This window comes from Amblyomma mixtum, chromosome 1 (genome assembly GCF_055824585.1).
Source record: "Amblyomma mixtum isolate Tamu chromosome 1, ASM5582458v1, whole genome shotgun sequence".
In the NCBI taxonomy this organism is placed as follows: Eukaryota; Metazoa; Arthropoda; class Arachnida; order Ixodida; family Ixodidae; genus Amblyomma; species Amblyomma mixtum.
In genome coordinates this window covers 91,260,555-91,288,243 of record NC_143012.1, presented here as the reverse complement: position 1 = coordinate 91,288,243, position 27,689 = coordinate 91,260,555, and the positions used below count along the sequence as shown (strand labels likewise).

General features: G+C 48.2%; 2 protein-coding genes across 2 annotated transcripts; one reads left to right on the top strand and one right to left on the bottom strand.

Annotated features, from left to right (window-relative positions):
- Positions 1-3,032: 3,032 nt before the first annotated feature.
- On the bottom strand, positions 3,033-8,106 carry LOC149367195 (uncharacterized). Its single transcript, XM_089573152.1, has 2 exons — positions 7,041-8,106; positions 3,033-3,124 (listed from the first exon to the last, which is right to left on the bottom strand). Exons 1-2 carry the CDS (start codon positions 8,104-8,106, stop codon positions 3,033-3,035), a joined length of 1,158 nt encoding a protein of 385 aa, XP_089429278.1.
- Positions 8,107-8,937: 831 nt separating this feature from the next.
- LOC149367194 (membrane metallo-endopeptidase-like 1) lies at positions 8,938-26,174 on the top strand. The gene is made up of 4 exons (XM_089573144.1): positions 8,938-9,077; positions 11,934-12,147; positions 23,018-24,703; positions 25,707-26,174. The coding sequence occupies exons 1-4, from the start codon at positions 8,938-8,940 to the stop codon at positions 26,172-26,174; spliced, it is 2,508 nt and encodes an 835-aa protein (XP_089429270.1).
- Positions 26,175-27,689: the final 1,515 nt, after the last annotated feature.

The following is a 27,689-nucleotide window of genomic DNA, read 5'->3' as shown; positions in this document are numbered from 1 at the left end:
GTTCCTACTTCGAGTTATTGATCAATTCGCTCTCGCCCTAGCATAAACTTGCCGTCCCAATTAGCTCAATTGGTAGAGCGACTGCTCCGGTGAAGCGGTGGTCCCGGGTTCTAACCCCGGACCAGGACGAATTTTTCATTAACTATGAAGTTTCTGAGAAAGCTGTATAGCTTTCCTTTGTAGCCGTATGGTTGCGCTTGGGTGGATGGCAATGAGTAATTACTCCTTTATTACAAATCTACTCCACCTTCAGGGTTTCTCCTCAAACATTTGACCAGGTTGTGTTTTGCCCGTCTTTTTGTTTTCCCACGCCCATATTCCATTCACGAAAAACTTGGGGTACGTAACGAAAATACTTAAACGGCGCTGAAGGCAGCGTGAATTTCTGAGCCTCTTAGTGTCATTGTTTTCCTCGTTGGGGAGAAGTTGTGCTTTAGTTTGAAAATTTTTCCTCTTGAGGCAGAAGAAAAAAGGCCGATGGCCTGTGGACGGAGCGCCTATTTTCACCTATGCGGCAAGACTCGTAACTTATCCGTTCGCGCACGAAACGAGGACACGGAAGGCACACAAAAGACAGGACTGACGCCTTAACTGTGTTCCTTCCGTGCCTTCGTTTCTTAGCAGTTTTTCCTTTAAACACGAACCAACTCGCCCAAACTGGAGTTTGACTTGACCGTAGCATACGCATACGGCCCTAACATCTTTGTAAGAGGCAATAATGACAAATAACTCTACTCGAAAGCAAATGACAGCTCAGCTAAGCATTCAGTCTAAATAAAGCGTTACCATCCGTTAGCCATCCTAAAAAGGTAATTATTTTGCTTTTGCAATAAAGAATACAATGCTATAATGTTTCGTATGGTAGCTATAACGTTTCGTAATGTTCTCACAGGCTACAAGTTGTGAATAACGCTTTGGTAAAAAGGGTTAGCCACAAGTATTTACGAGCACACTTAGGCAGCAAACTTCAGTGGCCCAGACATCTTCGTGAAGTGATTTCGAAGATATAGTGAAAAAAATTCCACTCCTCTGCAAAGTGCGCAAACCTGTTTCCCATCGGAACCCTTCTTACCTTCTCGAGCCGCCGCGGTGGCTCAGTGGTTACGGCGCTCGGCTGCAGGCCCGAAAGACGCGGGTTTAATCGCGGCCGCGGCTTCCGCCATTCAAATAGAGGCGAAATGCAACAGGCCCGTGTACTGTGCGTTGTCAGTGCACTTTATAGAATTCCAGGTAGTCGAAGTTATCCGGAGGCCTCCACTGCGGCGTCCCTCATAGCCTGAGTCGCTTTGGGACGTTCAAGGTTCAAGGTTCATTTTCAGTCAAGTACATGACTGAGGAGAAAGGAAAAAAAGCCGCAATTGCGGCTTGACAAAGCTCCCAACCCCTATGTTGCTCCAGTAGCAGTAGGGTGGGGGAAAAAAAGAAAGAAAAAAACAGGAAAGAACAGAAAGGAAAACTAGACATTGTGCAGAAAATACAATGACCAGCACTTTTGACTCCTTGCAATTTCAAAGACTATAGGGCCAGACACAAACGAACTAATTACAAATGATTTGCAAGGAAACAACATCAAATCGTGGATGAAAACAAAAGCATTTCGCACACTACGTCGTACACACACGCAAAAACAACACAGTATGGAAACAGGTTTCTTATGTAGTTCACCGTTACGGAGCAAATGGCAGCATTAGTGAACTCAAACTTGAACAGTAGATAAGTGTGGTGTTGCATGAACACCCCGGCAAGGCCCGCACCGGGCCGCTGAAGGACACGACTCAGTTCCGAGCGGAACAAAAGCGGGCTTCCGCCTGTTCCCCACGGTTTTATTCACACAGCAAACAAAGTCATTGTTGTTAGACCAGATTTACAAATCAGCTAAGTGAATTGTGTGTCGACCCAAGAGGGCGCCACACAACATCGTCTCCCCCTAGAAAATAATGTTAAGATATTGCGAAAAATATTGCTCTCTTAACATGTGCCGCGAGACAGCAAACATTCTACAATGGTCATCAAACAGAAACTATCCGATTTTATGGCTTTGCTATTTCTGTTATGAAGTGTTGAAGGCACAAAAATGTCTCATTTCAGCAGTCATTACACATGGCAAAAGAAAGCACACACATTATACAGTGACTATGGGCACGACATACGATCAACCTCACCCAGAAACAACACTAGATTTGTACATCCACCGTAACAGAGAACACACAAGGAGATTCATCATTATACGCAACCTATCACAACATCATTGTGCGCTGAATGCGAAAACATGAGGAACTTGCAAAGAAAGGAAAGTGAGTAAAAATCACAGCGATACAGGAGTATTCATTCATTACCCGCTTTATAAAGTCTCCATGACTGGTCCACTGGCCACGGACAGCTCAGTCGCGACTACAGGCCAAGAAAAACAGGTGTGCTACCCTTCGCTCCAGAACTACATCTGGTAGTCTACGGCCCAGAAAGGTGGTTTCCGCTGACGCACTGGGCGCCCGCGGCTGTGCGAATGGGAAGTCCCTGGGTCGCTTTGCTCAGGAAAACTACAACTGCTGTCCTCTGTGGATTCGTGCGCAGTGGTGCGGCCACTTTCGGCTGACTTTGACGGCCTATATCCCCCCCCCCCCCCCCCCCCCCCCCCCCTGTTGCGCGAAGCGTTATCCAGGGTATCTGCAACAGGAGGCGACACATTTTCGGACATTTCGGCACTTGTTTCAGCTCGAAGCTTGTTTCGAGTTGCTGCCATTGCATTCTCAGCAGCGTGTGCTAAGCCTGCATAGGAATAATCTATGCTTGGCGGGCTTGGAATATTTTCTGGGGCCGGCAGTACCCGGACCAATTTAGAAGCATTCCAGACCTTACCATCACTCAGTAAGAAAGTGCTTGGACCAAGCTGTCGCTGGACTTTGAAAGGTCCAATGTATTTGGATGGACCTGCTCTGAATGACCGCACCTTCACAGTGTCACCGATTTATACGGCCGTTGGCTTTGCGCCTCTACGTCTATCAACGTAGTTTTTCATTTGCTGTTTCTTATTTTCAACCCTTTGTCGCACCTGTGTTTGCTCCGAAGATGCGTGTTCTGGAGACGTTGCTGTAGCGGAAGTTTGAGGCAAGTTCCAGGTACTTTGCTGCGAATTATGAAAGGAAGTACAGCTCATGTCGAGTTTCGAGCGCGGTTGCCGGCCGTGCAGCAGGACTGCAGGTGACACGCCCGTAGTTGAGTGGGGTGTGAGCCGGTACCATCCCAGATGTTGCAGGACAGCTTGTTTAACGGGTTCTCCTTGGAGCTGAGCTATTTGAATGGTCTCCTTCAAAACTCTGTTGAATCTTTCAATAAGACCATTTGCTTGAGGATAGTAATTTGATGACCGCAAATGCTGTATGCCTCTCTCTTTTAGAAAGTCTTTGAATTGTCTCGAAACAAATTGTGGCCCATTATCTGTAACTATCGAGTCTGGAAAACCTTCCCTACTAAAAACAGAGATCAGAAAGTCAATGACATCCTGGGATGTTACTGAAGGAGTGAAGTAGACTTCAGACCATCTGGAATAATAATCTATTAACGTTATGGCATACGTTGGACTCGGCGGAATGTTCAAAGGCCCCACAATGTCCATGGCTAGCTTCTGCCAGGGGCGGTCCGGCCAGGGAACTGGCTGGAGGGGTGTGAAGGATGGCTTAGCTGACTTGTCAGCTGCTTGACATATGAGACAGTGTTTGATGCATTCCTCTACCTGTCTATCAAGCTGTGGCCACCAGTAGCGTTCTCTTAGCAGTTCTTTTGTGCGGACTATGCCCGGATGTGATTCATGGGCCAACTGTAGGAAAGTGGGACGAAGTACTTCAGGAATTACCACGCGATCTGCTCGCATTAGTAGACCATCTACAAAGGATAATTCCTCTTGGATGTGAAAGAATGGCACAAGATCAACTGACAGAGCCTTCTTGTGCAACCAGCCCTTGCTGAGCTGACTGATGACCTTTTGCAGGGTAACGTCAGAAGCTGTTGCATTTTGTACAGTTGCCTTGTCGACTACTGGTGTTACCAGAGAAACGATTTCTTCCTCCTGATTGTCCGAATTTTCTGCAACGGGCAGCCTGGACAAGGCGTCTGCCACATAATTTTGTGTGCCCTTGCAGTACTCTACTTGGAAATTGTAGTTCAGCAACCGAGCTGTCCAGCGAGAGATGCGTAGTGGTCGGCGACCCGAATCGCCGGCGGAAAGCAAAGCAACCAATGCCTGATGATTGGTTCTGAGTGTAAAGCGTCTACCCCACAGATATACATGCCACTTTTCGCAAGCAAACAAACAGGCTAGTGCCTCACGTTCACCAACTGAGTATTTTCTCTCAGCCGGCGACAGAGCGCGTGACGCAAAAGCAATCGTATGAAGGTGCGACCCTTCTTTCTGCTTTAGTACAGCTCCCAAGCCAACGTCTGAGGCGTCAGTGGTGACTACGACAGGTAATTCCGGGTTGAACATTTGCACAACAGGTTTGCATGCCAAACGCGCCTTAACTTGATCAAAACTATTCTGAGCTTCCACCGTCCATTCAAATGATTGACCTTGTCGGAGCATTTTCCGCAACGGTTCCACTAAATCTGCATAATGATGCAGGAACTTGGCGTAGTAGCCTGCTAGACCTAGGAATGATTGCAGCGACTTGACGTTCGTAGGGGAAGGTGCATTAACTATAACTTTGATTTTCGATTCCATGGGAGAAATACCCTGGGCCGACAGGTTGTGCCCCAAGAATGTGAGTTCCCTTACTGCAAAAACACATTTCTGATTCAATTTCATTCCTGTTGTGGAAATGCGAGACAGCACTTCCTTCAAGTTGCGATCGTGCTCCGGCTTGGTCCGTCCCCACACCAAAATGTCATCCAAATAGCACACTACGCCCGTACAGCCTTTCAACACGTGTGACATAACCTTTTGAAATGTAGCCGGAGCAGAAGCTAAACCAAAACAGACTCTTTTAAACCTAAATAGTCCTTCATGGGATATGAACGTTGTCAACTCACGACTTGTTTCCGTGAGTCCCACTTGATGGTATGCTGAAGCCAAGTCCAGCTTTGAGAACCACGTAGCTCCTGCGAGCAACTGCAAGAGTTCCTCCGTGTGCGGAAGTGGGTAGCCGTCGACGACAATAGCTTTGTTGGGCTCCCGCAAGTCCACACACAGGCGAAGGGAGCCATCCTTCTTTTTCACGACGACCAGCGGAGACACCCACTCCGATGCGTCGACGCGTTCGATGATGTCCTCGCGCTCCAGGCGCGCGAGCTCGTCGGAGACGTTGTCGCAGTGCTAGCGGAAGGTGTCTCAGCTTCGCACTGACGGGAGGAACATCTGGTCGGCGGTTGATTTGATGGACGTAGTCCTTGACAAAACCGAGCTCACTCGAAAACAAGGCTTCAAATCCTGGCGGTGTGTTCTCCGGAACCTCGAACGGATGACAAGTGACTTGGAGACAAGTGAGGGTTGACCCCATCACGTTGATGTGCAGTTTCTGAATGGCGTCAAGCCCCAGCAACGAAGATCCTTGTCGAGTTACATGAAAAGTTACCGATGCTTGAGTATCGTTGTACTGTATGTCAGCTTCGAAGGTGCCCAGTGTGGGAATCAACTTGCCGGAGTAGTCCCGGAGAGCCAGGGTTGACGACGACAAAGTGTAGAAGCGTGCAAAATATTTCGGAAAATCAGCATTGTTGACAAGAGAAACGGCAGCCCCAGTGTCGACAAGCAGAGGAACAGGGCCCGTATTACGGAACTTTGTCAAAAACCTGTCAAAAGTTATTGACAGTGACGTCAAAATGACGAAACGATGTGACGTCGACGCCTGACGCAAAATTGACGCAACGAGGAATCAGCCAATTACAGCAGAGCGGCGCCCCGGAAGCGTTTGCCTGCACGACGAGGGACTGTCTGCTAAATTTTTGCTAAAAGAGTAAAGAAATGCGCAGCAATAAAAATAATTATTATTTTATTTTGCCAAAAAATGATGTTTAAAGCTAAGAAATATTAAGAAAAGCAAGAAGCGCAAGAAGTTAGGCTATTAAATTTCCTGGTGGGTAACTTTTGCTGCCGCGGGGGTGCGCAGACGGCGGTAAAACGTCAACAAGCCGCTTTGCACGTGAACAGCTGTTCCACGCCTTGATAATGTTTTCTTACGTGGCGACGAAAATCAAGGTACTGTGCGGTTGTTCTAAGTGCGGAAAAATCGACGAAGCCAACTTGTTAAGGTCTGTGTTGTTCGGCTCTTACGATCGATGAAAAAAGTGTCAAAGCGTGAAGCGTTGTATGTGATGTGTGGTCGTCTGTTTCTTTTTCCTCGACCGGTAAACAGAAGACGGCCGCGAAGTGCGATTTGCAGGTGAAAATAAAGTTCTTTGCCAGCATAAGCATGTTTTATTTGTATGTAGCTGTGGCACAGAGGTGTCGTCGGCTGCCGAAGCTTGCATGAAAGCCGCCGGTCGCAAATAACCGCTGTGCACACAGCACCCGCCGCTGCACCGACAGCGCATTCGCACGCAAACCTCCAAATTCATCGGCGAGTTCGTCGCATAGCCACACCGCAGTCTGCCTCTCCAGTCGAAAAAGGCGTCGGAACAGCTCGTCCGGCAAGTCAAACGCGTCTTCGTGCGCTCTCCTTCGCCGTTGCTCGCGTCGCCGCAGCCGCCTCAGCCACATACGACGCCGCTGCTGCCGCCGCCATTTTCTGTCAAAAACGGAACGGTCCAATTTTGACCGCCTCGAAGCCGTCAAAAAAAATCGTCAAAATGCGCCTGCATAATTAGGCGTGCAACGTCACCACTTCTGTCATGTCCGTGACGTAAACGCCAGCCACCCATGACGCAAGAAAGCAACATGGCCGCCGGACACAGCCGACCAATAGGAGCGCGACTACGGCGGGGCTTTTTGACGAGTTTTTGACGCGTTTTTGACAAGTTTTTGATTTGACAGTTCCGTAATACGGCCCCTGGGTTTCCTTTAAACGTTACGGTAGCTATTATCTCTTTCTTATTTTGTGGCAATTCTATGCCCAGAATATGCGGAGAATTCAGGATGTGTACTTCCTCCACTGTAGAGGCCGGCGCCTGCGGCGCGCGAAGTGTCGCGGACTGATGCTGTGAGCGACAGACTAGAGCGAAGTGTCCAATTTTTCTACAATTGTTGCAACGACGATTGCGGGCTGGACAGTTTCTTGCGTTTGCATTATGTTTCGGAGAGCCACAACGATAGCAAGACGGTTGACGACTCCCTTCCTGGCTTTCTCGCTCGAACTCCGGGCGCCTTCTTCCATCTTGGCTGCTTCTACCTCCTTCCTCGGTTCCGGGGACGCCACGGTGGAAACCCGACGCTGTGTAATTGCGCCATCCGCCTTCTTGCTCACGAGCACGAGCGGGCGCTCGAAATCCTGAAGTTGCTTGACGAATGCATCTCTGTTCGATCGTCGGATTTTCCGTTACAGGTTCGTCGACGCGATAAACCGGCGTTCCCTCATAAGCTGCATTTACTTGCTGTACGGCTTCAAAAGCTTTGCCAATTTCTTCTGTCTTGGCCAGCGTAAGCGTTCGGCCAGCGTTCAGAAAACGTTCGCGCAACGCTGGGTTTGAGACGCCTTCGATGATCTGATCTCGGACGCGCTCGTCGAACGCCGAGCCAAATTCGCACGTCAACGCAAGTTGTTTAACTGCCGCTACATACTGGGTAAATGGCTCACCGGGCAGTTGAAGTCTCCGGAAAAAACGGTGTCTCTCAACGATGAAATTCGTTGTGTCTGCAAACAGCAGGTCCAAGCTCCCGACTAACTGTGTGTATTCGTCTGTGGTCGTCGCTTCCGTGGCAGGCTCGAGCGGCGTCTGCGGAAGTGCTTCAGCCGTTATGCCGGCGACTGCGGACGCTTGCCTAGTTTCTTCATTGTTGAAATGCTGGCGTCCCTCCGCTCCGAGCAGCGTGAGAAGGAGTGCCGCTTTCCGCTCCGGTGCCCAGTCGCTACCACCGGCCGACAGGAGGTACGCCTCGAAAAGTTTGAACCAACGCTTCCACGGCACTGCAGGCGAACCGGGCGCAGACAAAAACGGCGCGGGAGCGAGGCCTGACGCCATGCTGACACAGTCTCTAAAGTTGCAGGAGAAGGTGGAGCGGGGCAGCAAAACACAGGCCAGTCGAAGCAAATGGTACGACAGTCGGGGCAAGCGTACAAGCGTCACTTACTCTGATCCCATCCTCGTCGCCAAAATGTGGTGTTGCATGAACACCCCGGCAAGGCCCGCAACGGGCCGCTGAAGGAGACGACTCAGTTCCGAGCGGAACAAAAGCGGGCTTCCGCCCGTTCCCCATGGTTTTATTCACACAGCAAACAAAGTCATTGTTGTTAGACCAGATTTACAAATCAGCTAAGTGAATTGTGTGTCGACCCAAGAGGGCGCCACACAACAATAAGGAAGGAGGTATCGAAGATACTGCAGACCGTAATTAGTTCTCGGACGCGGTACGTGCCATTGTTCATGGTGTCTTGTTATCCAGGACACTGGGTTGACGCTCAGATTAGTCATATTTAATAAATGATTGGCCTGATCGTGAAGCTTTAATTTATAAATGTGCAAAAGCCGAAGCGTGAAACGCCATAAAGCAAGCAAAACCTTCTTACCCTATACTGCATTGAGCTCTTACGGTTTAACATATCGTAGCACTCGAATATGTGCTGTCGTGTGAAGAGATTAAAAAGGGGATTTCATATGTGAGAAAACAAGATTCCAGCGGCGGCTCAGCTTCCTTCGGAAGCAGCACGTGGTGCTAGAACTGTTAAAATAAAGAAAGTGGAGGAAAGCATCCCATTTCCGTGCGCGTGAGTTGGACTGCGCGCGACAGAGAAGGCAGAAGAAAACCTCCCCGAGAGCCGGCTGCACGCAACGCGAATAGCTCGTCCAGCCACCATGTCTTCACCAGCGCCGGGCAGCCGTCCTGGCCACATTCGCCGCAAGTCGCCGAAGGCCAAGGCCCAGCCATCCGGCCAGGACCGCGGCACGACGCCATCCACGACACCGGTCGCGACGGCACCAACCGCTCCTCAAGGGTGAATATTGCGCATTTCGAGAAAGAGGCCGTAGCTGTCGTAGGCACTAAGGGGCTCGGCATGCCGCTGTGCCCGGAGGGAGCAGACTTGGGGAGTTTTCAGCGCTTCCAGTGGCTAAGTGACCAGCGCGTCTCTGCTCACCTCAACCCTAATCTTGTTACCTCCGAGCGCGTGACAAAGCGGATGATTACGCAGCGAATCCAGGTTAGCAACGAGCGCCGCGAACCACCGAGAGAGAAAAGTCTCAGATCTTACGGCGTCAACTTGCACAGGGGGCGTCCGGTGGGTTTCGCGATATTTCTCGTCTGCACTGGTGGAGGTTCAATAAAAAGTTCCCAGGCCACAGGGTTTGCTTTTTAGCAGTATATTCAAGCAGCTAGTAGCCCTATATTCCTTTCTTGCGTTTGCGTCCTCATGTTCGCTCATACGTTCTCTATAGGATCTCAGTGCGCACCAAATGGGCAAGCAACGTTATTCCATATACAGGGTGTTTCACCTAAGACTTTCTGCAATTTTTAAAAATAAGCTATTTGAATTAGATGCGCGCTTTTTCTGGCATAGCATTGTCAGTGGTGTAGTACATCATAATTCAACTAAGACGTGCTAACTAGCAGGCTTGTTAACGAATATTTAATAGTTAACTTTTAAACTATTACCGTTGGGCTCCTTAATTATTGAGAGGCATGCAGCCCACCGTAAGTAATGTCCATATCCGTTTTTAGAATTTCGAGAACGCGATTATCCTCGGCGCTGTGGCCCAACAAATTTCGCCTACATCGCGCCAAAATATATGCGGTTTGAGAAGCTTGCAGGCAAAGCAACCTCTCCAGTGAACCTAACTCGTCGAAATAGCCAAAATTTGCTGGGCCACAGCGCCGAGGATAATCGCGTTCTCAAAATTCTATAACGGATATGGACATTACTTACGGTGGGCCTCTCAATAATTAAGGAGCGCACCGGTAATAGTTTAAAAGTTAACTATTAAATATTGGTTAACAGGCCTGCTAGTTAGCACGTCTTAGCTGCATTATGATGTACTACACCACTGACAATCCTATGCCAGAAAAAGCGCGCATCTAATTCAAATAGCTTATTTTTAAGAATTGCAGAAAGTCTTAGGTGAAACACCCTGTATACGGGTGCGTGCACTTTTCTGGTGACCTGGCTGAAATCCACACTTTCCATGAAGTGAAACTGAGACGACCAGTGACGCTATTTGGGGAGGGCAAAATCTGCACTGCAATTTTCACTAATGGGACTGTCCAAGAGACCCATGAGCGACATCTGAGCAGAGCCGAATAAGTTGTTATTCACTCGTCAGTACTAAACTGATTCGGTACCGAATCCGCTGTGAAATAAAGTGACAGCTTAGTCGGCAGCCATAGATCCGAACCTCATGGAGTGTTGGGCTGTTTACACATAGCAAAGCGATAACTTAAGATTTCCAGTGGCGGAGACCAAGGATCTTGCCTCACGCCATCTTTTCATGACGCCTCACGTGAACAAGAACGAACATGGGGAACAGAGCGGCCTATTAGCTGAGTTGGCACTTTGTAGCAGAAAAGGAGATCTAACCAGCCCGATAATCAAGACACTGGGAATAACAGCAAACGATCCCTGGTGCACGCACACCGATCTGGTTTTCCTGGAGATGCTCATAAATGTAATGAGCGCTTACTACGTAGCGTATAGGTTCAGGACTCGCAGCTAGGTGACTAATGTCCGTATATGGAGGCTATATTCTAGTTTGAGTAAAAAGCACATGTGAATTGATGTCTTAAACACCCTACACTGTGTGCTGAAGAAAAGGGGGGGAAACGTATCAGCCAAAATTCTTTTTTTCTCCAGCCAAGTGAACCATTTTAAGAGTGAACAGTTTGCATGTGGCCTGTTGTTGCGAGCACGAAGTTTCTTGCGTGCGACTCGAGGTCGGACGAGGGCGATATCTGAGGTCACACGACATTGGTATTACGATTAAGAAAAGTAAGTTCTACTGTGATCTGTTTCCTCCTATTAAAGGCCGTATTTTTCAAAGCATATTCGTTTAGCTGCCTACAGCAGGAATCAAGGTGCTATGGTAAGGTTCGCAAATACAGATTAATATGTTTTTTACTAATCGTGCGTTCAGCATCTGCACAAAAAAGGCTGCGGGAACCTGATAAATAGGGGCGAAAAAAATCGACCGCCTACGATAGCACAAGGCGCCAAAATTCCGTATTCCAGAGCAGTACAGTGTTTGGTCGGAGAAACCCTGAAAATTGGGTTTGAAAATTGGTTTTGAGGAAAGGTAATAACGTATCACATATCTTAGTGGACACCCGAACCACGCTGTAAGGGGAATGATAATGAGGGAGTGAAAGAAGAACGGACGAAAGAGGTGCCGTAATGGACGTCTCCGAAATAATTTCAACCACGTGATTATCTTTAACGAGCATTTACATCACATAGCACATGGTAAACCGAAATAATTTCAACCACTTGATTATCCTTAACGAGCATTTACATCACATAGCACATGGTAAATTGGGAAATTGATTTTTGAGGAAAGGAAATGGCGCTGTCTCACTTATCTCGGCGGACACCTGAACCGCGCCGTAAGGAAAGGGAGGAAGGTAGGAGTGAAAGAAGAAAGAGGTGCCGTAGTGGAGGTCTCCGGAATAATTTCAACCACCTGCGGATCTTTAACGTGCACTCACATCGCACAGCACACGGGCGCCTCCTGCGTTTCACCTCCATCGAAACGCGGCCACCGCGGTCGGGTTCTAACCCATGAACTCCGGCTCAGTAGACGAGTGCCTTAACCACTGAGCCACCGCAGCAGTGTAGAACATCTGTTCATTACTTCTTCCTCGGCAGGCCACCCACCAGCGACGCATCGCACCCCTTGCCATGCGCCGGTAAGAGCGAGGACCACGACACCGACGCCCTCCCTCGGGCCATTTCCAGCGAGGCCGTCTCGCCTGCGCCATCGCCAGCACCACAGGTCGCGGTCACCGTGCCGTCAGTGCCGGATCAGCCCGCTTCCTCCCCGGCTCCCACGAAGCTCAAGGCACGGTCCCCACCAGGTCACGTCAGTCCCAGTGAGTGCTGCGCTGCTGGTTAGCGTATGGCAGGGTATGTGTGGGGTTTATAAAGTCCCCAAGGTTTACATGGCCTAGAAGAGGCGGCGCCGTGGAATGCCTCGGGGTGATAGAAGAGTCAGTTGGGCGAGTTGGTATCGGTCCATTATGAAACAACAGCACTAATTAATAAGGACGGGTACGAAAGTAAAGACAACACAACGAGCGCTGAGTCTCAAGTAACTTTATTCGGCTTGAAATGAAAGTTTATATGCGCATGAGCTTCTGGCAAAAATTCAGGGGGAAGTTTAACTCTCTAGGTTGGTTGGTTGCGACTGAAAGAATAATGAAAAATTACGAGGAACTTTAGCGGCTAAAGTGGTAAAAGGCAAAAGCCTGAGTGCTGCATTCTGCTACGCGATTGTTCACTGTACATTTTGTTGGTGGATTAATTAACTGCCTTTAGGAGTGGAACGCGACAGCGTGTTGTAGCGCTGCCACGGAGTCCAAGGAACGCCACCACCCGTTCGGCGCGATGCGATTGCCCTTTGAACGCGATGCTTTTTGAGGAAAGGAAATGGGGCTGTAATTCTCTGTCATCTCGGTGGACACCTGAGCCGCACCGTACAGGAAGGGAGCAAGTGTGAGTGAAAGAAGAAAGAGTGGCCGTAATGAAGAAAATGAAAATTGTATTTGAGGAAAGGAAATTACGCAGTAACTGCTTCAGATATCTCAGTAGACACTAGTCGAAAATTGTATTTGAGGAAAGGAAGTTGCGCAGTAACTGCCTCACATATTTCGGTGGACACCCGCCAAAATTCGCGCGCGGTGACGTCACGACAATTTGGACCAATCTGAAACGCGGACAAATACGCCTTGCTCGGCGGTAAATTGGTTTTTGAGGAAAGGAAATGTATCTGTCTCTCATATATCGGTGGACACCTAAACCTCACCGTAACGGAAACGGAGGAAGATGGCAGTGAACGAAGACACCATATTCACTAGACGCACCTTTGTTCTTTTCAAGCCATCGAGCTTGCATGGCAGAGTGGTAGCGTGCTCGGCTCGCACTCCGGAGACCGGGGTTCGATTCCCAAGCTCGGCCAATTTCCTACTCGGTTTTATTTCTTTATCTGGTCGGACTATAAAGGTTAATTAGACTAATTGGTTAAGTAAGCAATTAACTAAACTCAAACTTACTTGGAGTATCACTATACGATCCCTTTAATTGGTTGCATGGTTAGTAGGCAAAGTACAATTGGCCCCGTTTGAAATTCGCCCACTGTTACGTCACGACCGTTTCGACCAATTGAAAAGCGTGACATTTCTGTCGACAGCTCCTGCTTACAACGATGAGGCATTAAAGGCTTTCGCCTTAAAAGAATAGTGCACGGGCCTGCCTACTGGCTCAAGCCGAGAGTTTACCTCTCTAAAGTAAAGTGCTGCAAGGGAGAGCCTTTCCTGGCGCACTGTTTGGCACTGACTGCGAGAATGTTTGTGCTGTACTAGTGCTTTATTTGACTACACACTTTGATTACACATTACAACTACACACTTTGACTGCCGACTTTGACTGCTTTTTTAGCACGACTCACTCTCTGCTTCGATGAGTTTGGTTGTATCCGTGGCTCTATTCGTAGTAATGAGCCCTGTAATGTGGTCACCCACGGACGCCTCGCGACCCCTGTCGGTGCGGACAACTATTTTATTAGTTGTCGTCTGCTCCAAAAGGGGGCGTTAGGCATCGGTGGGTGACCTTATTACTACGAATCCATGCACTCTGACGTCATAACCATTTCGAGCAACCGAAAAGCGTGACACCTCTGCTGACAACCTTCTGTCGACAACGATGAGGCCTTATATGCTTTCGCCTTAAAAATTGCGTGCAAGGAAAAAGAAGAAACAGTATATTCACACATAAGAACAACATACAATCCACTGGGCCTTCAGCCCGTGTACAAAAATGCGAGCTCAATATATATAAGAACTATTGAGGCCTTGCTGATGCACGTGCCCCGGTATTTTGAGACATCGTATGATTCCGCAGCCTCTCGCGTGGTCCTATCCAGGTGTTTGTATAACACGATTGCTGTGTTGAAGAACGCAACAATAACACGTCGCCGTCCTTATTTGCGCTGGTATTTCATAATGCCTCGGGGTTGATTTTGACCACCCTAAATTCGCTGCAGGTGTACAATATTGGTTGGTTGGTTGGTTTTTTAGGAAAGGAAATCGCGCAGTATTTGTCTCACATATCTCGGCGGACACCTGAACCGCGCCGTAAGGGAAGGGAGGAAGGTAGGAGTGCATCTTTTCGCACTCCTGACTTGTGATCGAGTTCTGAATTGACGTGGGCACTTACGGGCGGAATGCTGTTCAAGGTCAAAGTGAATAATATGCTCAGCTGAAAAAATCAAGCAGAAAAAGAGCTTTAAGATACCCGAAGTTGAAAATAAAGGAAAATGGTAGGGTTTTGAAGTAGTTAAACCGAGCAGACGTACGAAATCATGTCTTTAGCCCTATTGGCTGGTGATTGTAGTTTGCTGGATCGTCCGCACATCGGGCGAAGAATAACGTTCTGGTGAATTTCCATTTCCATGGTTCCAAATATTTTTCTTTATATATATATTTTTTCATCACACAACCATTGTAACCACATTCTATGAGCTTTTTGTTCTTTTCTTTTGCACTGTTTTTCGACCTCATGTTGGACTCATGTTATTTATTGTGATTTTGAATGTGTTTAAAATCAGTCATCCATATGCATGTTAATTTTGAGTTTTACATTACGAGAAAACTGCATACACGTTCTACTTGTCACAAACTTTTACATATCTATCTGTGCTGTGCGTTTAAGTATTTATATTTTTGTTCCATTGTTTTTCAATTTTCCAATATTTGTATGTCTTCCCCTGCCTTGTGATACGCCGAGCCCTGGGCCTCGTAAAGCACATAAGCACTGACATAAGCAGCTTTTAGCTCAGGTGTTCCACCAAAATTTTTGCTGGAAATAAAAAATAAATGAAATGTATGCATATATATTAGACTCAGGTTAAGCTCTGGTCGAGGTTAAGCTTATCTAAGCACTTTGACGGTGTGCAATGCACAGCGCGACAATGTTTTGCAGTGTAACACGATGCATGATCAACTGCAGCAATAGCACAGTGCTCTCGTGCCCAAGACAAGATTCCTGCTCGGGGTTGGTACGGCTGGTGTGGTGCTTTCGGAGAAAAAGGGAGACAACTCTTGCTATTTCGGGAGTCCTCCTATCCATCAAAGCTATGACTGCAATGTAACCAAACACGATGAAGCGAAACAAAAACAGCGATCATACTGGCAAGTAGTCATGCCGAATGCACATAGGCGTAGTGTACGCTAGCTGCCCTAGGCCCCGAAAGCTAGCGCCGCCTGTCCCATATTTTCGGGCATCACTCGTTCGCAACGCTAATGCCAGTCTCTGGCGTATCGCAACTTGCCAACGCTGTGTTCGCTAGGAAATAACTTGCCATATGACGCATGACTTAGCTTTAATGCTCTCTTTAGTGCATTGTCATCGTATAAAATGCTTTCAGATGTATCGTTCTCTGATATCCGCTTGCGTAACGGCGTACGCAAACTTTTTTCCAAGTGCCTGGAGCTTTCTTCACTAAGTCAGTGAGGCCGACTATATTTGAAATCCTTGCTGGACAGAAGGTGGGGCTATTTCGGGTCATTAAATACGAATTACTCCTGCAGTCCAAGAAAAAAAAAAAAACGGCTGGCATGCATACATCGCTGGCCCTTAAAAGTTTTAGACAGTCTATAGAGTGTCTATAGACTTCTGTCTATAAAGTTTGTAAACTGTCTATAGACAAATCCTTGAGAACAGTCTATAGTCAAATCAAATGCAATAGACAGTCTAAAGAGAATCTATAGATTTATGGCCATACACTTTTAGTACATTTTTGTCGATCGACAGTCTATTGGCAATGAACAGACAAAAGGCAGTATCTGTAGGAAGTGAACAGAGTCAATAAGAAGTCTATACACTGTCTATAGACCATTTTATAGTGAGGAGTCCTCACAACATGCCTGGCGCAGTGGTGCAGCGGTTTAGCGATGCGCCACTGCCCTGCGATGGCAGGTGCTGCCACCAGTGAGGCTTGCGAGGTCCAGTTTGCTCTTCCCGAACAACCTCTCGCGACCAGTCGTTAATTGAGCTGCCACTGGTCATGGTGGGATGTTTGCTCGTAATTCGGTGGATATTCGGTGATTTCGTCAGAAGGTCACGTGACCTATGTTGCTTCAAGGTGAAGCGGGCTTCAGTCAAAGATCACAGAATTCGCTGACTGCGGGCTTCAGTGCTTACGCACGTAGTACGTGCGAACGCACTTTGCATTGTTGGCCGTTAAGCCCGCCGGAAAGTTGCCAACAGTGGGCGATTGGGCCACCTGCCTGAGCCCTTTCGGATGTCGTCCTTTGAATCTCATGGCAAAAAGAAAGCTTGACAACAATGCTGCGTGCCGTTTTGTACGTCAACGAAGTGGAAAATCCATGAGGCATCGTTCCGTTCCTTAACCACTGCTCGAAGGGAAGGCAGCTCTGGGTGCAAAAGGGCGGATTGACAAGTCAATCATAGCATCGATTGTCGTGTGTTCGCGACATTCTAAGGCTTTCCTCTAGGTAAGGACTCGGCGCAGTTATAACATTCTTTGGTTGTAACTGAACGACTGGGGTGATAATCACAGCTGGTCAGTGTAATTGCTGTCATGATGCAACCGTACTACTCGCAAAATTGTACCACGTTGTAACCCAAGCTGCAATTAAAGCGGCGCCATTATATTTTATTCTGTGTTTAAAATTTTTGTATTGTTGTCTGTAATGCCTTCGCATTAGAAGACCTGCTCACAATGACCATTTCTTCTTGATTTCGAATACGATGTCAGTAACTAGTTTTATCATTTTACCTCCCCTTAAATACTACCGCCGAGGCCGGGACTACAGTCATGAGCTCTAGCATAACAGCTTACCGCTATGGCTGCTGGCTTGTCCAGAGCGGCCTGTACTCCTCCATGCATCTGGACAGCCGTGTAATGGTTCTGTACTAAACAGTGCAGCTGGCAAGCAAGTATTAGGAACCGCCCCTTTATTAAGACCTGACATTCGGCCAGTCGTTTCATTGCAGTGTACGAAACCTTATAATACAGTACTCAAGGGAGCCAAAGCAACCCCTAACTTTTTTCATTCACTATAACCCGTGTTTATTTTACTGCATATCTCTTGATGCACTGCGCTGAGAGGCCACAATGAATGTATAAGGTTGTCCAAAAAGTAACGTCCCTCATTTTTTTTCTGGAACAGTCTCAATAAAAACTGCGATAATTCACAAAGAATATGTAAGAGCCGATTGTATGCCTGATCTATATAACATTTCAATGTAATCTCCGTCAACTTGCATGACATTGCGCCATCCGTGAAGAAGACCATGAATGCTTGCTTTGTACCAGCTTTTCCCTTGCGGTGCAGCCATGTTTTCACGTCGTGAATGACGCTCTCGTCGTCCTGAACGCTGGATCCGCCAAACACGTTTTTTAGCGTCCCGAAAAGATGAAAATAAGATGGTACTTAGTCAGGACTGTAAGTTGGGGCGGTACAGTCCACGAAAATTTAGCAGTCGCTCCTTTTGTTTTCAGGCTGGTGTGAGGGCGGGCGTTGGCGTGCGGACTCTTGTTACTTCACTAGTAGCGCTAGTAACGCTGCTTTAGTTTCAGCAGGGTTTTGACGTAAGTGTCCGAATTTACTACTGTCTCGCTCTTCGACAGCGCATACAAAAGGATAACTCCATCAACGTCCGAAAAACAGTTATCACGAATTTTCTGGCCGACTCAGCCACCTTGAGCTGTCTTGTTCTTTGGGAACATGAATGGTGCCAATCCATCGCTTGTGTTCTTGTTTCTGGCTCAAAATGATGAGCCTATGTTTGATCACCGGTCACTATCCGAGAAAAGAAATGCTCCTGTTCAGCATCGAAGCTGTCCAGTAGTTCGGAACAGATGACTTTACTCTCGGAGCTCAGCCGTGAGGCTTCGTGGAACCCACCTGGAGCATATCATGGAGATCCAAGGGTCTCAACGGTTCTAGCCGCACTTCCTGTGCGTCATACTGCTGTGGCACCACAAGGACGAAGACGGAGTGACGACAACACAAGACAACACACACGAGCACTTGTGTTGTCGTCACTCCGTCTTCTTCCTTGTCGTGGCACTCCATCTTCGTCCTTGTCCCTGTGGTGCCACAGAAGTATAAATTCGTACCAACTTGCCCAATTCTCAACCTTTTTGAACTTTTTTTCCTGTGCTTACGGTCTGCTCCTCAGCCAACTGATGATCTGCAATGCGCCGGTCAGCAGGATGATGATGTCGCCGCGCTCCAGCCGTCTCGGGACTGGCTGCAGGGGCGGGTCGCCTAGATCACGCCCAGTCGCGCAGTTTCGTTTCGGTACCTTCTGAAGCTTTGACTCGCTTGACTCGGCGTCCAAGGGTGCTTCTATCCAGTGCAGAGCTTCCATAGACGGCGCAGAAACGTTCATTATAAGACGGATACTTTCTTTTGCAGCTACAAGAAATTCAATCACAGCTCGCTGTTTACAGCCGACGCCATTTTCTTGACTAACACAGCGGAGCCATCTGTGCGACGGAGCTGAAAGTGGGCATACATATGCGAGAGGTAGCACTTTGCTTGCCTGTAAAATTTGAACGCACTATTTATTTAACAAAGGGGAGTAAAATGAAAGGACATTCTGCACAGCCATGTTTCTTTTTTTAAAACAAAAAGAAAAAGTATGCGAGAGTATATTCACCCGAGCAGGACAAAAGGTCTATAACACCTTAATAACGCAAGTAGTTTGAATGAACAGTTACGGCGTTTTCATTTTGTGGCATCATTTACTCCACTAGGATCACTCAAGACGAAGCAGAGTCATGCTGAGGCGGCGGAGGCACTCAACAGACTCCAGGAAATGGTACGGCCTTTTCATTTCTGTAGCCCTCCTGGCTTTCTCGCTGCCAATGTACAGAATGCTCCATGTACGGTGTTTCATTGTTGTAGGAAACACAGCGCTTTCAAGCCCCAGTGTTGAAAAACTCAGAAAAGAGCTTGCAGCAGCTCGAGCTACTAAGAAGTGTGGGACCTTCCAGCGCGCCTGCAAACTTCAGTCTAATCCAGCAAAGAGTTACATAGGCTGTTCACGTAATGATATTCTATTCATCGTCAGCTATTGGCGGGTTTGCGTTTATTGGATCACGGGGATCGTATTTATTCCAAGGAAGGATCATGTCGATTAATGACGTCATAGTGATTATGTGCCTTTAGGGGATCATGGTGCATAATTGTGCACGTGGCTATTAGAGCACGCGGCTATTCGCCAATTAATCCGTCGAAGGACATTACTTCACCTGTTTAAATAAACCATGTCGTAATTATCCTGACTACGCCCACTGCAAGACAAGGGCCTCTCCCATATTCCTCCAATTAACTCTGTCCAGTGCCAGCTGCGACCACCTTATGTCCTCAAACTTCGAAAGGGGCCGCCGCGGCGGCTCAGTGGTTATGGTGCTCGGCTGCTGACCCGAAAGACGCGGGTTCGATCCCGGCCGCGGCGGTTGAATTTCGCTGGAGGCGAAGCTCTAGAATCCCGTGTAGTGTGCGATATCAGTGCTCGTTAAAGAACCTCAGGTGGTCGAAATTTTCGGAGCCCTTCACTACGGCGTCTCACATAGCCTGAGTCGCTTTGTGACGTTAAACTTCCATAAATCAAACCAAACCATCAAAGTTCAAAAGCTTACACGCCCACCTAACTTTGTGCCGCTCATGCTGAGCTTGCCTTCTCTTAGTGTCTTGTTCGTTGCCTTTAACGCCCATATGTTATCTTGACGGTCATGTGGCGGACTTTCATAAATACAAATGCGAGACGTGGTCTTCACGTGACGGCGAAGACTTTCGTGCAAACAACGTGATTTCCGCACAGCAAGCGTTAAACAGTCAGCTGACGAAATGTGACAGCGATAGCCGTAAACACCTTGAATACATCTATATGGTCTGTCTAGGGTCTGTGGCAACCCTGAATAATCCCTGACGCACTGTCTCGGTCCCGTTGGTTCAGAAATTTCTCGCAATAGGTCAAGTCAATATACGACCCCTTTTTGTTAATTGGTAGCCTTTGGGTTAGCTTCCTGTCGCACTTGGAACACCAAGATATGCAAAACTGAAAAGCATCAAGGTCAGTGGATAGGCTTAACGTGGGCCTTAAACACGCTCCGGGGACCCGCTCTAGTCTCGATGAGCCGACGGCGTTGGCATTCATGTAGAAACAGAAAGCTGCGTGTGTTTTGTTGGAAAACTACCGAAATATTCCGCAGTTCTATACAGACCACTGGCGCAGACATCAGAGAAGTACGTCGCAGCTAGCAGCTGCTACAATATCGTTAAGTGGCAGGTTTCATGGGAACACGGCATTCTAATTACTAATTTGAACGTAACGCTTCTAGTTTCCTTAACCTAATGAAACCGTTAATGCCTACTGGGCAAAAACTGCACAATGAACGCCTCACCTGTTTATAGAAGGCAGAGGAAGGGCAGGGAAGATGCAATCCGGGCAGCACTCAATGAACATCGGGTGAGAGAGAAGGCGACGACAGCGTTCCGGTAAGGGAACTTGTCCTTCTTGTCGAAACGTTTTCTAGCGGTTTAAGGCTTCCTTACGGGTCCCTGTTAATTTTGCTCTGCAGTGTTTATGCAGACGTGAAACTGGAATTGCGTGGGCTGTAAAGTGGTAAAACTTTCCACGTACAGGAGCGGCAAAAGTGAAAAAAACAGGCTACTTCATCCCAACGCTTTTCACGCGTTATATAATTTAAACTTGCAGCTTTAATATGTGTAGGCTGGTAGTAGACGCTAGTGCGCCATTTGGACAGCAAGTTCAGGTCCTCGTCCACGCTAGAATAAAGCAGTCCTGTGATCAATGGCTCGCTGAAGTTCGCAATGCGAATTGAATTGAATTGAATTGAATTGGCTTTTTATTTGCAGGAAACAATACAGATGAATCCCTGCGGGTGGCGTAAGGCTAAAGGCCTGGAAGCCTGACGAGGCCTTAGCCCCCTCACATCAGTTACAGCCTGCAGCAGCAGCAGGGGGGCAAGAAAATTCTGGAACCATATAACCTGGCTGGGTGATAAGAACCAAAGAAAGCAGGAACAGATTAAAGATGCTGTGAGAAAATGCTTAGAGAGACGACGCTGTGAACTAGATTACGTCTCTTATAGCTGCGTGATTTAGGAACGACGATAGGGTAATCTCCCCAAGTGAGGGAGCAACACTGGACAGCACAAAAGAGAACAGCTTAGAACTGACTAGTCTTAACTGGAAATAGGCGGAAGCAAATATTCCAAATTCCACATCCGCAGGCATAGACGTAATTCCATTTAAGCTGAGATATGAACTTGGCCCAAGAAGCAATGAAACGCTGATAAAAGCATTGGAGACAGTCATAACAATTAAGCGAATTCCACACAGCTGGAGAAAAATCAATGTTTTTTATTGATAAAGGGAAAGCAGATAAGATGAACATAAAATCCTTCCGACCGATTAAGATGAGCCGCCGCGGTGGCGCAATGGTTATGGTGCTCGACTGCTGACCCGAAAGACGCGGGTTCGATCCTGGCTGCGGCGGTTGAATTTCTTTGGAGCAGAACTTCTAGAGGCCCGTGGTCTGTGCGATGTCAGTGCACGTTAAACAACGCCAGGTGGTCGAAATTTCCGGAGCCCTCCACTACGGCGTCTCTCATAGCCTTAGTCGCTTTGGGACGTTAAATCCCATAAACCAACCAACCCATTAATATGACATCTTTTATATACAGGCTGGCTATACAGGTGGCGAAATTAAATATGCAGTCATGGGTAGAAAGTAGTACGATACTCGGAGAACTTCAGAACGGGTTCTGACGGGGTAGGCGCTGAGATTATAGCTGGTCCATGCTTACCGAATGGATAGAAATAGCTAAGGCGGAAAACAGACCTCTGATATTTAGCCATTCTGGAAATAAGCGGTGCATATGACAGCGTGAACAGAGAACTCCTGTGGAACATATTAAAAGATGAAGGTACCGGTCATGAGGCAACTGATTTTCTACAAGAAATCTACCGAGATAATAAAGTTGAATTTACATGAGAAGGGATAAAAAGTACCACAACTGAGGCGGTACACAAAGGATTAAGGCAAGGTTGTCCTCTATCACCGGTGCTGTTCATGCTTTACGTGATAAATATGGAATGAAGGCTACAAGGAAGTAATGTAGATTTTAATCTGTCGCACAAGTTGGGCTCAAATATCTTTGAGCAACGGCTCCCGGTTTAATGTATGCGGACGATAATGTACTGTAATCAGATAGCCAGGAATGGTTGCAAAGTCTGGTGAATCGTTGTGGAGGCGGAGACGCTCTAGGTTAGTTTTAGTGCAACTAGGTTAGATGTGATGATTCTCAACGATATAACAGATCAGATGCTTACAACGGAAGGAAATTAAATACCCAGAGTGGCCGTAAACAAATATCTCGGGATATGGCTAAACGAAGGGCAGATGTACACAGACAAGCATGAACAGTCTAAGTGCAAAAGGGCAAAGAGGGTCCGGGATAATGAAACGTAGGGCGCTATGAGGTGCAAAAAAAAAAGAAGTACATGGGAGAGGCTTTTGCCCTGCAGTGGGCGTGGTCAGCCTGATGATGATGAGTTTTTGCCGATATGCAATCGCAGCTGCATGACATCGCCTGTGAGCAATGTCTGCATATCTTCAAGCCTATCCATTGCTCGCACTGCAGAGTACACACATGGAATGTTCTTCCGCAGGCCAGCGCGGGGTCTCCGTTTTCATCACCGCCCGCCGAATCGTACGGAACAAAAGAAATCCTTAAGAAGACGGCAACTATCATGTTTGTGCTCTTCGTAGCCGCCGTCGTCGTCACGGTCGTCCTCCACTTTGTAAACACCACGGCGAGGCCTCGCATAGAACACGCGGTTTGCACCACACGGGCTTGCCTGGATCACGCGCAGGCGCTGGGCCTGAAACCAGGGAGAAGCTTGGAAGCCTGCGAAGATTTCGGCCAGCTTGTGTGCTCCGGATGGCTGCGCGACGACACCCGGCCTAGTGTGTCCGCGCCAGTCTTTCGCTTGGCGCACTGGCTGCAGGGACAAGCAAAACTTCGCGAGGACCCCAGTCGGCCCCTAACGAAAAGGGTGAGGGCGATGATGGACGCCTGCCTTCGCCGGGAAGGCCCCGCAGCCGACATGGACGACTCGAATAGCCTCATCGAATTCATCAGCAAAGAGTTGTTCCCCTGGCTGCTGGACCCCACGGATGCTCGGCTTGGAGACATCCACGATTATTCAGTACCCTTGCGGACTCTGGTGAACCTGTCCGTCCTGTGGGCAATGCCGTTGTGGTTCTTTGTTGACCTCATAGAGCCATGGCATGGCACCGCCCATCGGCGGTCGATATCCATGAGCCCATCGGGTGTGGCGTACATTTTGGAAACGATCAATGCGGAGGTTGATAAATACAAAGGCTTCTATGAAACAGTCGCCGGCTTTTTCTTATCCAGCGTTTTTGGAGAAAGAGCCGCCTTGCCGGCATTTGTTGAATTCGCAAAGACTAGCAATGACATCCAGAGCTCGATCATCGGAAACCTGTCCCACTTTTTCGACGCCGCACATCCGAGGCCTGCTTTTCTGTTGATTCGTCAGTTACCACCTCTGGTGCCTAAACTCCGAGCTCGTGACTGGGTCGAGGCCCTACAATCCGCCTTCAACGCAAAACCACGTCTGAATGAAGAGGATACACTCATCGCCACAAACGGAAACCTGCTGAATGCTATGCGGATCATCTTCGCTTCTTACTCGGCCCGAGAGGTGACCTTCCATACGGCGTGGTGGTTCATCCAGTTCCTCGCCCCCATCACTAGTAGTTCAGTGCGAGCCCTCTTCATGAAACACCCGCTGTCCGAGTACGTGTACCCGATGGGTTGCGGTATATACGCTGCCCTCGTGTACACGGTTCTTTTTTCAGGCGCCGATGACAGCATAATGACCAAACATCAAAGGATCGTCGTTTCTGGTCTCTTGACCAATGTGCACAAGACGGCGCTGAGAGAGGTCGGCTCCTGGTCCGCCCTGGACACCAAAGCGGTCCGCGCTGTCACCACACGCCTGCAGAACACCAGCACCGTGATATGGACACCGGAAGAGTACATGACAAGCCGGAGCCTGGAAATCCTGTACGGTCGCAACTACAAAATGGAGCAGAGCTTCTTCGGCCACTGGCGCATGAGTCGTGAGCAGCTGCAAAAGTCGCTGGGCAGTGAAGAGTACCAGGCGAGCCTACGGTTGTTTCGCTTGCAGTCCGCCCACCTCGCTTCGTACAGCCCCGTGACGAACGTGATTTCCGTTGCCGTGGCAGCGCTCGCCGCTCCGTACTACACTGACGAAGGCACGGACGCCATGGCCTACGGGGGCCTCGGATTCATGTACGCCATGCAGGTAAAATACGTCCTTACGCCATTATCTACACTAAGGAAACACCATGTCTTTGACATAAGGCGAGCAAACAAAACTGCCAGTGGAAGGAACCTCATGTCCAGTATTCTCGGAAAAAATTTTGAAAGTTTCAAAATTGTAAGATATTTTTATAGAAATATTGAAGGTAATGATCCATTCCTCTGATATGTAGAAAAAATTATCTTCTAAAGCGTTTCCATCGATCTCATCGAACAGTTAAGACTGCCGTAGAAAAGCAATGGGGTATGCTTTTGATGAGAGCAAAAACCTCAATAGAAAAAAATGGAAAGCGGCTATCGGGTTATGTACGGATATATTGATTGCTAAAGAAAAATCTTACGTTGCATGAAAGAGTACGTTCATGAGCGGTTTCTCATGAAAAATGATACCGTTCACAATTGTTGGGTATGAGATGGTATGAGTAGACAGGACGACTTAACTTCGTCCTCTCCGCTCTTCGTATCTGTCCCAGTTGCAGGCATGTGCGAAGTGACTTGGAAGCAAACGTTTCTGCCACCAAAGGACGGTGCGAATCCGGCAGGCGAAGCTTTCAATCTAAATCATTTTTTCCTCGGACAGTGGTCTGGTTAATACGGTTACTAAACGAAGCAATTTTCTTCACGACGCCGCCAAAAGAAAAACAGAAGTCTGCAAACTTCTTGAATATACTAGTCAAGGAGGGCTTTTTGGTATTTTGGAGCTACATTTTGTAACGATAATTTTGTGGATATTTTTGTTTTCACCGTATTCCACTGTGAAATACTGCTTGTTAAGTGACAGCATAGAGAAGGGAGGCAGTTTGATTTGACGCATTCATTATCCTTTGCAGAACTGCACTACGGCAGATAGGCAAAGGAACGCATCGTAGAAAGAATGTGGCCGCTGGTACCTCCTATTTCGACTCAAAATGATAGAGGCGCCTAAAGTTGTGAGCGCTTCTTGTTCACTTCATTAAGTGAAGTGAACGCCTCATCGGCTCTCGCAGCTCGCGCGCACCATCAACGCGCTCACGGTTCTGCTCAGCGATGACATGACCCAGACACCGTGGAATCCGGCGTCGTCCGCCGTCGACCCTGGCGAAGGGAGCACCCACAACATCGGCTCACCCGGGCGAGCCCTGTGGGAGCTGGGCCGGTGCTCGGCTGACGTCACTTCCGGCGGAAACGTGACGGCGCTCTTCCCTCTGCTTCCGGCGCTGAAGATCGCGTACGCGGCCTACCTCCGCTTCCGCAGCGAAGATCGGGACCTGCGTCTGCCGGGCCTGGAGGAGTACAGCGCCGAACAGGTCTTCTTCCTCACGGCCTGTCACGTGACCTGCTGGGAGGGAAGCGACTACCGCCGCGTGTCGCCCGAATGCACCGAAGCCATGAGCAACTTCGAGCCATTCGCCAAGGCCTTCGGCTGCCCCGCGGGGTCACCCATGAACCCGGAGCACAAATGCGCTTTCCTGTGAGGGCGGGGCTGTTGATGTCTCATGAGGCATATCACTGACATTTGTACTAAGGGTTATTATGCGATGTGTAGTTCGTGCACCAAATTTTTTTTTCTGTTATACCCTATTTATCCCCTCGGGGCGCCCTTGTAACTTTACCACGTTTCTTTTATCCTATTTTGGGTGCCCGTCGGTAATACTAGGTTATTCGAGGACAAAACCGCTACTTCCGGTATACTTTCTCATTAGGACCATGCTTGAAACGCTGCATTTCTTCGTAATGTTTTTTTTTTTATGGCTATGGAGCGTATCCTGCAGCGTGTGCTGCTTTTTATGTAGGCAGTGCAGGCGCTCTCTCTGTACAGAGCAGTTTCTCTTGGTCGCAGTTCAATGGTGAATCTGTTGTTCCCAGTTTTTAAGGCGATCGTCTTGCTGTTTTTGTGGTAGTGCTGCTAATATTTCGGAGGTTAAGCGTGGAGGAACCAGGCACCACTCTAGCCGCTTATTCAGAACTGATTACTTTTGAAGCTTTTTGAATCTCCTGCTATCCTCCCGATGTAATGCTCAGCAACCTCCGTGCTTCGGAGATTGTTCTTTCGCTGTGGAGAGAGAGAAACGGAACTAAGGTAGCTTGGTGGGCTCCTTATTGCAGACAATCTCTTTTAATGATGCTGGCGGCACTAATAGCCCGGATGTACTTCGTCAAAAAGTTTTTTTTTTTCGTTTGTTTTCTCGAGGAGTTCGTCAGGAGTAAGCTGCAGTCTTAGCGCCTTATGCCTAGGACCACACCCAGTGCAATTATCCAGATGGCCGTCATCAGCCCGATGCAATCGTAACAACGTCGCGTGCGTATTTTTCCTATCCTTGCTTCAACGAACTGCAGGCTCTCACACGAAGATTTATGAGCACGTAGCTTTGAGCTTCATAAGCACTGGTTGAGCACAGTGCATAGCCGTTTCGTTGGCATGCCTCTTGCGCATGCTTTGCCGCATTGCTGATATTAGAGAATAGTGCATTCCTAGAGCACGTTTCCGGGGATTCAGATTACGATGTTTTGTACTTGTTGCATTATGACCCGGTGTTACTCCGTTAAAAGTTAGAGTGCTCCCTACAGCTCTTTGCCGCTGGAGATGTGTTCGTGCGACGCAACGCCATAAGAGCTTTGGTTTCAATGAAAGAAATGGATTCGTGTTCGATTAATTGGCGTGACAGAAGAGCCTCAGTGCGCGAATCTCTGCGAAGAACAGCAGACTATGCCTGCAAGCGAGAGATACTGTAAACGCTCATGGGGGCATTCCTGATCTGTATTCCTGCCTTATAAGTGCACCATGAAAATTGTGTGCGTTTGTAGGTATTAATCAGGCTGCCCCGCCCAGTAAACTGCATTTGCTGTTACGTTGCTTGTATATACTCACACAGTGTGCTGCCTACAGTGAACATTCTGAAATGAATGCAATGGACGAATCTGCTGTGCGAACCACGCTAATCAGTCACTGGAGCTGTGTCCTGGCTATTTTTTCTCTATACTGAAGCGCG